This window comes from Mauremys mutica, chromosome 16, assembly GCF_020497125.1.
Source record: "Mauremys mutica isolate MM-2020 ecotype Southern chromosome 16, ASM2049712v1, whole genome shotgun sequence".
NCBI lineage: Eukaryota > Metazoa > Chordata > Testudines > Geoemydidae > Mauremys > Mauremys mutica.
The window spans coordinates 21,193,386-21,207,166 of record NC_059087.1 but is presented as its reverse complement, the minus strand read 5'-3'; the positions used below and the strand labels follow the sequence as shown (position 1 = coordinate 21,207,166).

Sequence of the window (13,781 nt, the reverse complement as noted above, 5' to 3'; positions counted from 1 at the left end):
GATTGTTTGGTTATTTCATTTACCAAAGGTAATTTAAGCAGATATTTATGAAGTCATTGGGAGGTGAGCTATCTCCAATTCAACAGGTTAATCATTAGTATTTGGAGGATTTTCTTTCCATGCTGTATTAGGAGGAGAACATCACCAGACAGACATTTAAATTGTTTTATTTAATTAAAACAACAACATTAAATATTCTGGATTTTTTTCTTCAACAGCAAACATATAATATTTTAACAAAACAAGCATATGTCCCTCACTTCTCACATTTATCTCCAGACTTCTTCTCCTTGTCCAGATCTATTCTGCCCCCAACAATCTTCTATTCATTGAACTTTTTTAAACTTTGCACTTTTCGAGAGGTAAGGGATTGACTTTGTGTACACAAATTTGCAGAGGGACAATAGGGTTGAGGTCTGTTATTTCTCACCTCTATATATTATTTCTTTCTTTATAAACAAGCATGTTATCTCTGGAGACACAAATCCACAGTTTGAGAACTGCAAACTAAACATCTCTGATGGTATCTTCTAGGCTGAGCACTGAGCCCCATTGGGTAGATAGAAAGATTAACCTAAATAATCTGTACAGAAGCCTGTGGAACCCCATAAGATTGGGTCCCTAATCCATGAACTGTTGGAACTCATTTATGAAACTTTTCTCATATAGTATGAGACTATATTGTCTCATACTATAGAATTAGAATTTATAATCCCTATTCCATGATGAGATATCTTGGAGCTATAATGTCTCTTAATTAAAACTATCTTTAGATAGGATTTTTTTTTATAAAATGCTTTTTGAGGAAAAACCTATTTAAATAAAAAAAATCTGATTTTATTTCTTTTTAAATCATTGATTTTTATCCACCCTGAGCGTCAGTCTCATCTAGTGGCCTCCCATATTGAACAGGAAGGATGAGAGTGCAGAACCCTGCAAAACAGGAGAACCTTTGAGGTAGATCCCCTTTGGGATCTCTGAGAGGAAAGAATGAACCACTCCAGCAATACCATCTACCACAATCAGAGTTCAGTAGTATATGGTTGTTGAGAGATTTAAAAAAAAAAGAAAAAAGTGTGGACAACTGGCCATCATCCATTTCTAGAAGACAGTTTTCAGAAGGTGAGACAGACATGGTTTTCTTTCTATATTCAGGCCTAACCTTAGATTGAGAAGGTCGTCAGAGAAGTCAAGAGAATTTCAGAAAAGAGTTGCCTCTTCACAAACAATACATATCTTTTCCCCAAAAAACAGTGTGAGACGGGGAAATGTGTGCTTGGGAAGACTGGGGTGCTGATTTGGAGGGGAAGCTAGTTGCCTAGTCAATATTCATAACTTCAGATACAAAAATGATACATGCGGACAAATAGGATAATCATATTCAGCAAAGCAATTCAGCAACAAAAAACAACTTTTCAAATGACACCTCACATGACTTATCTTGCATAAAATACATAATAATTATGTCATAATCATATAATAATATCACTGTGAAGAATGAGGTGCAGTGTCACAGTGGTGGTAAGATTTTTTTTTCCAAAATCTGATGTAATGAGCATGTTCATCATGTATAGCTCAGTTGGCCTGCTAAACCCAGGGTTGTGAGTTCAATCCTTGAGGGGGCCATTTAGAGATTTGGAGCAAAAATCTGTCTGGGGACTGGTCCTGCTTTGAGCAGGGGGTTGGACTAGATGACCTCCTAAGGTTCCTTCCAACCCTGATATTCTATGATTCTAAATTGAATCTTTTCATTGATCTGTTTTCATGAGTCACTATCTGGTTATTGGGGAGCCAGTTCAGTTTGTTCTGCTTGAGAAGAAGAAGCTCTAACAAAGAAAACAATTGCTTTTTCTTTTTGGCTGACACCTTTCTCTGAGTAACATTAGGAAACTTCTCTCAGCTGTGCAACCAAAAGTACAGATCTGTGTTTTGTTATACACCTTTTGGTGCATCTGGGAACATGGGTATTGCGATACTAAATCAGACCTGAGGTTCATCTAGTCCAATATCCTATCTGTGGTGGTAGCCAGCATCCAGCATATCAGAGGAAGGTATAGGAACCCCACAGCAGGCAGATGTGGAATAATCTAACCCTCCAGCCCACCTCCTCCAGCGCCTACATATTAAGTCACATCCTAATCTCTAATAGTTAGAGTGGTTTAAAATCTGAAGCATGAGATTTAATATTCCTTCCAAAACTTTTGTTTTGGAATTATAATTCTGGATGATATTGTTATCCAGGTAGTCCCTGTCAATTTTATAAATGTACTGCTGGCCAGAGCCTGGATCAAAAGTTAAGGATACTCCCAAAGAAGAGGATCTATAGTTACATTTCCTTTGAGCATATTATACATCAGTTGTTTCTCCAGAAATCATTTTGAGGGTGCAATTTCCCAAGGTCACTATTCCTACTTTCCATTTGTTTAAGTGTACTTGGTGTGCAGTAGAAATATAGAGGAGATAAGAAAAGCTTTATTTTTTGAGAGAGACTTTGTCAATAAGTATGTCTCACTGTGCTCTAAGATAATATGTCTCATTGGTATTTTTTAAACTTTCCCTGTTAAGAAATAGTAACATGGTCACTTCTTCAATTGATGAAATAAGGTTCAATTCCTGTTGGTTACCAACGAGACTTCATTTAGAATACAACCTCTGTATTAGTGAATTAGCCAGCAGAACTCTTCCTTCTGTAATAATTTAGCTTTATTTAGGGAAAAAAACAAACATAAAACCCCACAATTTAAGTCATAACATTCAGGGGAGAGTCTTCGTATCCTAGGGAAAAAACAAGAGCAAAGTTAATATATTGACTACTTCTCAGAGTAATATTTTTGAAATAAGCCTGTTGCAAAGGGATATGACTATATAACCATATGTAACCATTATAAGCAAAGCGTGACTCCTCGTATATTTTTACTTTTCAAATCTATTTACAGAGAATTAAAATGATCTGTTTGTTGGACTTAACGATATATCTGAACACTTTCCTGAAAGCAGTCCAAAAAGGAATCGCTATTCTTGTATATACATGTTGACACTTTTTTTTGCTTCTTTTAATGCTTTTACTCTTAACCAATAACATAATTTATTAGCTATGATGAGTGACGAGAATTTTCATGGTCTGATGTACACCCATATTATATTAATATTTAGTTAAGTCATAGAAGATAGAGTTCAGTGTGTTTTTTGGATTGTCCATTCCCCTTCTAACACATGAAATAATACCTCAGATACACTTATCTGTTGTTAAACTGATATTACTCTTTGGTCTTTAAAAAAAAAAAAAAAAAAAAAGCCATTCACCTTTTCATTTGTCTATCAGAAACACTGCCCAAGAGATGATTTTCCCCAATAAAGGAATAAAAATCTTTCGTTAGTAGCAATAAGGATGAAATCCCAACCTCCATGTCAACCAGATCCTTTAGGTCCCTCTTTGGCTTCATGATGTAATTCCAGCCTTTAGGGTCCCTGTTCACTGAAGTGAAGTGGTGAGCATGTGAGGAGTCAGTTTCTGCTGAATGTAAGTTTTCGTTTAAAAATTGTGGCCTTTACGGCTGCAAAGAAAAGTTTTTTCAAATAAAAAACAAATACAAACTGATGCCTAAATGGCAGATATATCAACCAAACCCATTTGGCTGAGTGTATGTACAAATAGCTGAATTTACTGCAATAACCACTTGAAGTGAACTTTAAAAGTAACTGGGAAAAGACTGCTTATCTGATTACCAGGCAACCTAATAGCAAAATGCTCACATTCTCTATATTTGAGCTCTTTACAAAATAAGATAAGACCAGACCACTTATTCAAAGCTGGTTTAGTGAATCACAGTAAATGTTGAAGACTGTAGCAGGCTAACTTGGCTTATTTTTTACTGCTGTCATAAGCTACACAGTTATTGGGAACAGTCAGAGCTTCAACTTCAATACTAGGCTCTTGCAGCCAACTATCACTTATATCAACTAACTATGAGCTTGTGCTTATTAGAGATATTGGTTGAATGTTGCCAAACAATATGAAGTGGCTACTTTTTCTGTATTTCGTTGCTAAGTGTCTCACTGGTTAGATAGAAATTCAAGACTAGTCCATTCAGTGGTCCGGTTAAGTGAGGCATCCACAATGGCATTAATGGGGAAAAATGACACCCTGCAGTAAAAGATGGGGGAGGGCAGAGGAATAGAGGCATATGTTCTGACATGAAGCATCTGCATTCTTTAATTCTTCGATTGTACGTAACTTTAGTCTCCTCTCTGTATTGTACTTGTTTTTCTCAACGGTTGCCTCATAGACTTCACAAAAGGTGTGATTGGACCATTCTATGGCTAAGTCCAGGGTTAAAGAATTTTTTAAGCCATGTAACAGTTTGGCCTTATGCACACATGCCGGACGTTTTTTTATCATCACTTGGTTTGGTGACCACCCTCTCCCTGAAAAAAACATGGCCCTTGGAGAGAGGTTTGAAGGATATTTATGCGTTTGGTCAGTCTTTTCTATTGTATTGTCTCTGTAGTTATGGGATGGGCACCTCTAGGGACTTTTATCAATTTTAAATGAATTATGGTAGCCAAACGTGGTTGTTTTGGGAGGGTGGGCAGGACTTAATGTTGCTCTCTGCTGACTGTTTTGGCGGGGAAATTAACATCAAGTAAACAGAACCACCAAGGGATATACAAGGGACTTTCACACAGAAGTTAGAAGACCTCGACTTTGCAGATGACATCAGCTAGCTATCCTATACTCACAGATACATGCAAGCCAAAATAAATGATCTCCGGGTCTGAGCACAATTAGTACAGATGAAAATCAACAGTGAGAAAACTAAAACCATGAGAATCAACGCACAAGAACCACCGATAACACTTTCTGGAACTGAAATAGAAGAGGTCTGATATTTCACGTAACTTGGCAGCATTGTAAATGCAGCAGATGGAACAGATGAAAACATTAAAGCCAGACTAGTGAAAGCCAGACACTCATTTGTAACAATCAAGCTAATCTGGAGAAACAGAAATCTTGCCCTCCAAATTAAACTTTGAATATTTAATGTCATTGTAAACTTGGTCTTACTGCATGGTGCTGACACTTGGAGACTTATTAAAACTTTGCTGTCTAAACTCCTACTTTTCATTAACAGCTGACTTAGACAAATCTTCAATAGCAGATGGCTAGAAAAAATCACAAATGAAGAACTCTGGTGGACGACAAAACAGAAACTGGTAGGACAGGATATTATGGAATGAAAATGGAGGTGACTACATACATGGAGGAAAGACCCAAACAACATAAGACAGGCATTAGACTGGAACCCCCAGAGCAAGAGGCAACAAGGTAGATCAAGCTTAAAATGGAAATGAACAATAGAAGCAGAATAGAAAACTATCAAAATGACATTGGAAGACGCCAAGACTGCAGCAGGAGACTGGCACAGATGGAAGGCAGCAGTGAGGGTCCTTATGTTCTGGCATAAGAGAGAGAATTCATTTTAAAGCCAGGCTACTTACAAGCATTTTGATGAGGAGAGCCCCTCCCTGTAGCTTCATCTGTGTTCTATGCATAGGTGTGATGGGGAAGGTGAGTTCCAGGGAGTGCGTGTAACACGGGGGGCTGGGGGGCTTGCGGGGCAGCAGTGGGGAGGTGGTCTCATAGAGCAGCTTAGAATAAATAGATGGCAAGGAATTAGTATTAGCTTTGACTGTGAGCTGTTTTGAAGTTTGGTGCTGTCTGTTGTATAAAATTTGCTCAATTATTTTTTGGCTGAAATTGAAAGGACCCCTTCTTCCCCAATTCAAGTAGCGTTTAACTAGTTTTGACATCTCCTGAAAATGACCAGAATCAAATTAATTCATTTGGATTCCAGCTTCCTGGTGGTTTGAGGGGCAAGGAGGGAGAGCTTTTTTTTCCATTCTGTGTCTTGAGGAAGTTGAGACTATGCAAAGAACATATTCCCACAGCACTGAGGGGTTCAAACAAAGCTATTTCCGTTTGGAAGCAGGCTGCTGGATTGCAAAGCAAGGCACAGGCTACTGCCTGCAGGCATTGTGAGTCCAAGCACGTACACTTATATCATCATAGTTTGAACTTGTATTTTGTGGAGTTTGTATAAAAAGAGCTGACACTGGGTAGGAAATGAAGATTTGGGGGGGTCAGTGGGGCCCCATTTGTTGCTTTCCATTTGTAATGCAAAATCTTCATTGGTTTGACAAGAAAATGTCTCGCATGATTTAAGTTGCATTGTCTTTAGTTTTTATCCTGTTTGGTATTGTACATTCTTTTCTGATCAAGATTAAACAAGAGGGAGTGATTAGAATTAACCTTTTGTGAAGAGGTGTGATTGGTATTACTGTTGTGAGGAAAAAGGTTGATTTATCTGCTGTTTCTTGGATTCTGTGACTGCAGATTGTTTCAGTTTTAGTGTAATATCAAATATAAAGCAATAGCAGAGCTGTCTAGTCCAGTTAAGGGAGGGGTTCATTTGACATATAGGAGTTTACATTTCTTCATATAGGTCTCAAATGATAGGTCGGTAGAAGCAGTTTCCAACTGATTCTTAAATAAAAGAATCTAAACTCACTGCCATCCATTTGGGTGGCAGTAACCTCTTTACTGTTGTTTTCCTGACAGCAGCCAAGTGCACAGTGATTTAGAAAGGTCACTCAGGCATCTTGTTGCTAACTTCATGTGGCAGAGGCCATAGACTCTCTTTTCAACAACTTTGTGTACAAACTCTTGTGGAATAAAGGGAATTGTTTAATTGTTCCACTTAGCTCCTGATTGGGACAGAAAGATATGGGGTGTGTGGGATGGCAGAGTGAAGAAATAAGGATTTTACTTTTCTGTCTTACTCAAAGAACTGATTCCCTGCCATATTTCATGTCCGGGTATTCCAGTGGCTCATCTTTGAACAAGAATTAGTATTGAGTTTGTATAATATTTTGTATCCGCTACCTCTAATGAAAATTATCACTTTATTTGGAAAGGAAATATCTGTGCTCATTGATTAGTCCTTTTGCATAATTAGTAATGCAGTAGAATATGAGAAAATCTGATCTTCCCATGCTTTGAAAACGCATCATAGCAGCTTGGCATATTTTAGGAGTTCCAGAACAAGTCCAGAACTATGCATCTATAATTGGTTTCTGCTTGTGTCTTAACATGTTCTTCACTTAAACATTACTATCTAAAAAGAACACAAAAGCATTTGCTAATGTTTATCATGTATCTTTTGTGGATAGGAAGGCAAATTAATTTCCAGAACTAATCTGTCTTTCCTGTGCTGGTCTATTTCTCACCCTCAGTAGTATTGGATTCTGGTCTCTGACCATTTCAACACTGAAGCTGAAGTAATTTTCAATTGCATCTCCATTTCTAAAGTGCGTTGGCATTCTTTTGGTAAATGGTACAACATAAATAATATTTTTCTAATCTCTTCAGTCAAATTCTAAAGCAGTAGTAAATGGTAATCTACTATCATTTATAGACTCCTTTTTTCCCTTACAGAATATTGACATCACAAACTTCAGCAGCAGTTGGAATGATGGGTTGGCCTTCTGTGCAGTCCTCCATACTTACCTCCCAGCTCACATTCCGTACCAAGAACTGAACAGCCAGGACAAGGTACAGTAATATAATATCCAGTTTAGCCTATGCTAACTGAAAATATAGTTAAGCTTAAAAAAAAAAAAAAACCTTAGGGCTGATAAAAAAAAAATACATAGAATGGATGGGCATGCAACAGGAGAGAGACAAAATTGTGATTACTTCCTTGCATTAAAATTTTAAAAGGGAGCATGACTATATTACTTAAATTAGGTAAGGGTGGTTATAAAATTAAAGTTTATCAATTATTTGAGGCCATTGGACAAACAAGAACTTTGGGATAAAAGTAAAAAGACTTTAATGAACGAACATGAATTTAAGGTGAGGAGATCACAAACGGTGGGTGGAAAGGGCTTTCAGTTGAGGTGATAGTGTTCAGTAGTCTTTAACCAAAATGTTCCCTGCCATTTAATGTTAAAGGTCTGAAATTCAGGAACTTGTGTGCTTTGGAGTAGTTTATTCCCTTTTTTGGGTGATAGGATATTTTTTTGTTGAACATGCTTCCATCCCATATTGCTCAGGGTGTTTATTGCTTTCCTCCAGAGCAAAATTTAAAATCAGTGTTTTAAAGGATAAAAAGTTAAAGATAAATTGGGAAAAAGAATAATCTCAGTTTCTTCCAGTGTGTTGTAATTAGTACCCGCATTGACATCTTCCGGAGATGCATTGTTGTTAATCTCTGTAACAAATGCAAAAAAAATTCTTAACACACACAAAGAGAGAGTTTATTACTTTTGCCATTTTTATGGACAAATAACTATTTTTTCACCTTAATGGATCCCCTGATTCTTATTGTTCAGTCCATTGGTATATATTAAATTTATCATTGTTTCTTAATATCTTATGTTTTCCTTTTTTCTCTTTAAATATCCTCTTTACAGTCCTTTGTTTCTTCTAAGACTTAGTGCTGCAGATTTTTACTTGTGTAGAGCTAAATTGTATTTGAAATTCAATTTAATCTTTATCACACATCCATATGGATATTAAAGTTATATCTTTGGTTTTACATAAACACTAAGGCTGGTAAGAGCTAAGAGAAGAATCCTCCATGAGTTGCATTGGACATTGGCAAAAAGATTTATTTCATATGGTATCTGTTACTACTCTGAGGAGTGCTATAGGATTATCTAGAATAGATTAATAAAGGTATATACTTCCCCTGAGTGCATCTCCATCACCTCTATAAAAGTGGCTACAAGGACCTCTTATTGATTACCATTGCCAATCTATTGTACTTTTATCAAATGAAGTTTTAAAAGTTATATTTACCTCTTATCTGAACAATTCCTCTAATGGTTGAAATTTAGAATCTTATTAAACTTACTATTTCCCAAACTTTGCTCAATATTCACTTATTCTCCTTATTTGATAATATTTAATTTAAAATGCAATCCCTTTTAGCGGCATCTTTCTTATAAATATAGATGTAAAAACATATCCCTCTCCAGAATTAATAAAATCCTTTCCCTACTTATCATTTGATGCTTTGGCTTTTGGCTCTTTTTGTATTTTATCTGTGGCAAATTAAAGTCCCCAGTTATCACTGTTGAAAAATCTTTACCCGATTCCAGCAGGTAGTAAATACTTCCTACAGGCATTCATGTATCCCTTGTACTGAATGATGCCTGTGACACATCTTTATAAATGTGGTTTAGTTATAAACCCTACCTGAAGTCAATACAGGGTTTTATTAGAAATGTTTTCAAGTAGCAAATCCATTTAAATTTTAAGTAGTTTTCCTTCTGTTTTCATATAAATGTTGTATTACATTTACAGAGAAGAAACTTCACTCTGGCCTTTCAGGCAGCTGAAAGTGTTGGCATCAAATCTACTCTGGTAAGTGTTAAGTTAAGTAGATAATGTCCTGTTTATAAAATGTCTTTTATACCTTGCACCATGAAGTTCTATGACAGAAAGATTACTGTGTTTTGGGCCTGAAGCAATATAATGAGGACAGTTCATTTGCCCCAGAATGATTTGAAAAATGATTGTATATTTTGTATGAAGGCTACTTCCCCATGCAGACATTACTGTTCTCCTGAATTTTTTGTTGTATTTCTTGGCTTCTTCCTTGACAGGGCAGGTATTTTGTCTTGTGACAAACTATAGCCTATAAAGAAACCATTAGTATTCAAAACAATAGAGCCAAGCTAAAGTAGAGTACAGGTTAACTGCTCACAGATATTCTGGCCTAGAAAGTCTGCAGGGCAGACATACCCAGGCTTTTTATATAGCCTGGAATGTGTCTGTGCTGGTGGTTTAAGGAACTGTGGGTACAACGTACTTTCTAGATTTGGGTTTACATTTCAAATGGTTTGAATTTATTAGAATTCTGAAGGTACAAATTAAACCCATGAAAGTTGTTTTTTTATTCAATAAAGTGTGAAGGTCATGATTTCTGTGGTCCATCTGTTAGACCAGCAAATGGTCCAAAATATTGTTGGCTAGAGAGGCTTTCTTTTTCTTCATAATTGAGCACTGGTAGCATTAATAGAAAATTTGATACTAGGTCTGTAATGAATTAAGTTTTTAACTGTGAAACTGTTTCTCTAAGTAACAATAGTTAAGAGGCTTTGTAATTCCTACAAGAAGAAATTCCTGAGCAGAGTTTAAAAGAATTACTAATTGTCATTATGAAAATAATTACCAGAAGAGGAAGACTTTTCTGAAGCCATGAAATTGGAAGAAACCCAAGCCCTGGTAGATGTCTCCAGCAATTCAGCTAGAATTGCCAGGACCAGAAAAAGGATTTAAATAACTAATTAGGACTTGTGTAACTTGAATTCTAGCAAAGGTGCCATTGAGTTAGCAACTCACAATGCTATATAGTCAGATATTTAAAAATAACACTTTCCTTGATCCTTATCAAAACCTCTGACCAGCCATTGTATTTGTTCACAATGGAGATACAACTGCTGAGCATTTTTAAATACCTCAGAAGTTCGTGATTTTGAAATGTGAAGTTTTTTACCAAATGCAGATGTAAAAATAGACTATTGAGAGCAGCTGTAGAAATGCCTACATGCAGTTAGCTACATGGCAGTTTCCTCTCCCTTGACATTACAGTACATAACGGTACTAGAAGGAGGACTTTACAAGATACCTGGAACTGACTGACCAAAAACTGTCTTAAAATGTAATCCCTACACATGCAGACACTTTCATAGGCTCAGGTACATCCAAACTGAGTTAAATCTTATAAGAGGAAATCGTATCTTTCATAGAGAAAGTTTGTTAGCAGTATATGCAGCATACACTGTGTGTTTTGTGTGGCAAATGGTCATTGTGTATATAAATGTTAATGAGGGTAACATTAGGGGAAATTATTTCAGCTGTTCCTTGAACATGGTGTTTTGACTACTCACAGCTCCTTTCATAAAGTGAACTCTATCACAATAATTGCTGCTTCTGTTTGAACTCTCTATTAAAAATGAATATAGGTAAGGTTTAAGAAAAAGTCACAAAAAATAAGGAAGGTTTAAAAAACATATATTGAATTCTTTCCCTTCCTTTGTGTATAGGTTCCATGCGTAGATTGTGGAGCAAGATACATCCATCTTTCTTGTTTGTAAATCAGTTTACTCACTTATGGTGCAATATAAATAATTAGAATAGGTAGAGATCAGTTCATAGCTTTGTTAGGTAGGTATTAACTCCTCACATTTTGCCTCTCCTTCAGAGTACGTATTTTACTAGATTTGGTAATAAATGCTAATTTTTCCTAGTTAAATGTCTACCTTGGAAATCACTATATTAGCGGTGGGCAACCTGATGGGCTGCGTGCTCCCATACTGTTGTAAAGTGACACTTGACGGTGCCAAGTAAAAAGGTTGACTGTTAAAGAGCAAGTTTGTGCAGTGACGTTTCAGTTCCCTAGCTAGACCTTGATCCCGCTGTGGAAAGTGCATGTGGAGAGTGGAAGTCTGCATGCAAGCCATTAACTGCAGCTCTTGGGCTCTAGTCTTTCAATACTCAACTGTTTGTATTGTTAGCATTAAATGAGAAGAAAGCTGAGGTATACTCTGATATTGGACTCATGAACTGCAGGTCACAAAATTAATGTTGCTTTGCACTGAGATGGTAGCCCTTAGCAGATGGCCCAGAAATAACTGTTTTTAAACTTTTAAGTCGTGAAGTACCTTTCGCCATCTGAACTTGGCAAATGACATGCTGAGCAAAAGGGAAATCTTTCCTTAAGCCTTTCTCAGAGTGGGAGCTTTACAGCTTTGATGAGCACTACATGGAGATGAACTTGCAAGGTGGTCATTTTTAATTTTGATCTTCTTTTTGTGACAGGACATCAATGAAATGGTGCGAACTGAGCGTCCAGACTGGCAGAATGTCATGCTGTATGTTACTGCAATTTACAAATACTTTGAAACCTGAAACCTTGTTAATCCAAAAGATTTGCAGACTGGAATCATCACTAGCTGCCAGACAGAAACGCTAATCCCAGATTCATTGAAATCTGGCAACATGCATGTTCCTCAACCTTCAGTCATGGATTGTCTCAAACTGCTTCAGCCAACAAACCTTGGAACACAGGTTAGAAGCAAGAACTTTTTACCAGTGTGCTAGGCATATCCCATGGTATTGAGTTATCCAAATTTATTACGTAGCCTAATAAGACTGGCTTTCTAGGAACTGCCTTCACATCCAGACTTCCTGAAGTTTTCGTATTTCCTCGAGAGACTGAGGTGTATAATGCTGTAGCATATACAAAATTGAATGTACAGCTAAAACTATGAGAAGGAAAAGGATGAAACAGCACCAAAATGAATTTTCTCTACTATCAGAAACCACAGAGTCTGGGTGAATATTCTACTCGTATATACTCTACACCCCAATACAGTAAAAATCTTAATAGTTACTGAAGTTACTGCCTTAATTATTTTTCCTCCTCTCTAATGTGCACAATATTCAAGGGAAAGGAGCTTTTATTCTGTCAGGCTTACTTGACTGAAGAGTGCTCTCAACACCTGGACAAACCTGGCGCAGAAGAACTCTTCAGTGTAAAGCTCTGTTTAAGCCTACCTCTGTCACACAGTAACGTGGCTTCCAACTTTATCTAATGGATTATAAGAACTAGCACATACAATTCATGGCTTGAAGAGTATACTGTACGTACGTGGAGTTATCTTTCATATAATTTTCTGTGCTTCCATTATAACTAATGAGATTAATCAAGAATTAATCCTTGTAGAACTTGTCTCTATCCTCTTCTTCCTTTGCCTGCATAGCACACGTAGAAATGCCGACCTTTGCTTTACAGCAATACAAGCATACAGTATCTCTGATTACAATGGTGGAATTATGCCAGTGGGATATCTCCCTCTACAGAGAAGATAATTGTCAGTAATGGGATGTCCAGTTTTGCAGTGTTCCATGTACACTTTTCTTTGGATCTCGCAGATACTGGTCTGACTGAAAGAAAGCAAAACACACTACGAAGAGAACTGCAGTGGGATTTATTTTTATGTAATCCTGTTCCAATCTGGAATATTGTATCACAAAGACTAATGCTCCTGAGGAAAGAATGAAAAGCTTTGGTCTGCTCAGATTGTATTCTCCTAAAATGCACCTCAGTTCATGTGGCAAAACTCTCTGGGCAAAAAAGTTCAAGCAAGTGCCTTAAATAGCCTTGAGTTGGTAGACCCTGGAGCTCCAGGGCACTGTGCAAAACATTAGGAACTCAGAAGGATTTCTAGTGGCAAACAGACGTGTATTGTTAAAATGATTTTTGTAACCCTGTACTTGTCAAACCAAGGGAAGGCCTTCACCCTACCATTGTGTTCCTGCCTCTTACTTCCCTACGTAGTTAGCAACAGTTAAGCCACAGGAAAGAGCCTCTCTTTAATGTTGAGCTGAAGCTTTTATTTAATGACCACCTTTATAAATACACTTAACCTACCAACAGCCCTGTTCGAAACAATGATTCTGTTATTCCTATTGTGTGCCTATAACTCTTATGGACAGTTTGAATGACTAGATGTTAACAGCTCAGTGAATGCAACTGTGCTTGGCAACTATTAGTGCTATCAGGAATGAAAAAAACACTGATTCAGATCAAAACTATATAGCCAGTCAGAATAGCTAGCGTCCTGAAGAACGTAACCAATCTGAAGAGGGGGCATTTCAGCATGCCTCTGGCATTTAAACAAACCTTGCACCTCTTAACTCCTATATT

At 37.0% G+C, this 13,781-nt stretch overlaps 1 protein-coding gene across 1 annotated transcript in view; it reads left to right on the top strand.

Moving 5' to 3' along the window:
- Nucleotides 1-12,025, top strand: part of SPECC1L (sperm antigen with calponin homology and coiled-coil domains 1 like) — a 100,961-nt gene extending 88,936 nt beyond the window's left edge. Inside the window, exons 14-16 of the mRNA XM_044989866.1 lie at nucleotides 7,496-7,612; nucleotides 9,371-9,430; nucleotides 11,891-12,025. Of these exons, the coding sequence (XP_044845801.1) occupies nucleotides 7,496-7,612; nucleotides 9,371-9,430; nucleotides 11,891-11,980 (267 nt within the window). The 3' untranslated portion in view covers nucleotides 11,981-12,025. The remainder of the gene's footprint in view (nucleotides 1-7,495; nucleotides 7,613-9,370; nucleotides 9,431-11,890) is intronic.
- Nucleotides 12,026-13,781: the final 1,756 nt, after the last annotated feature.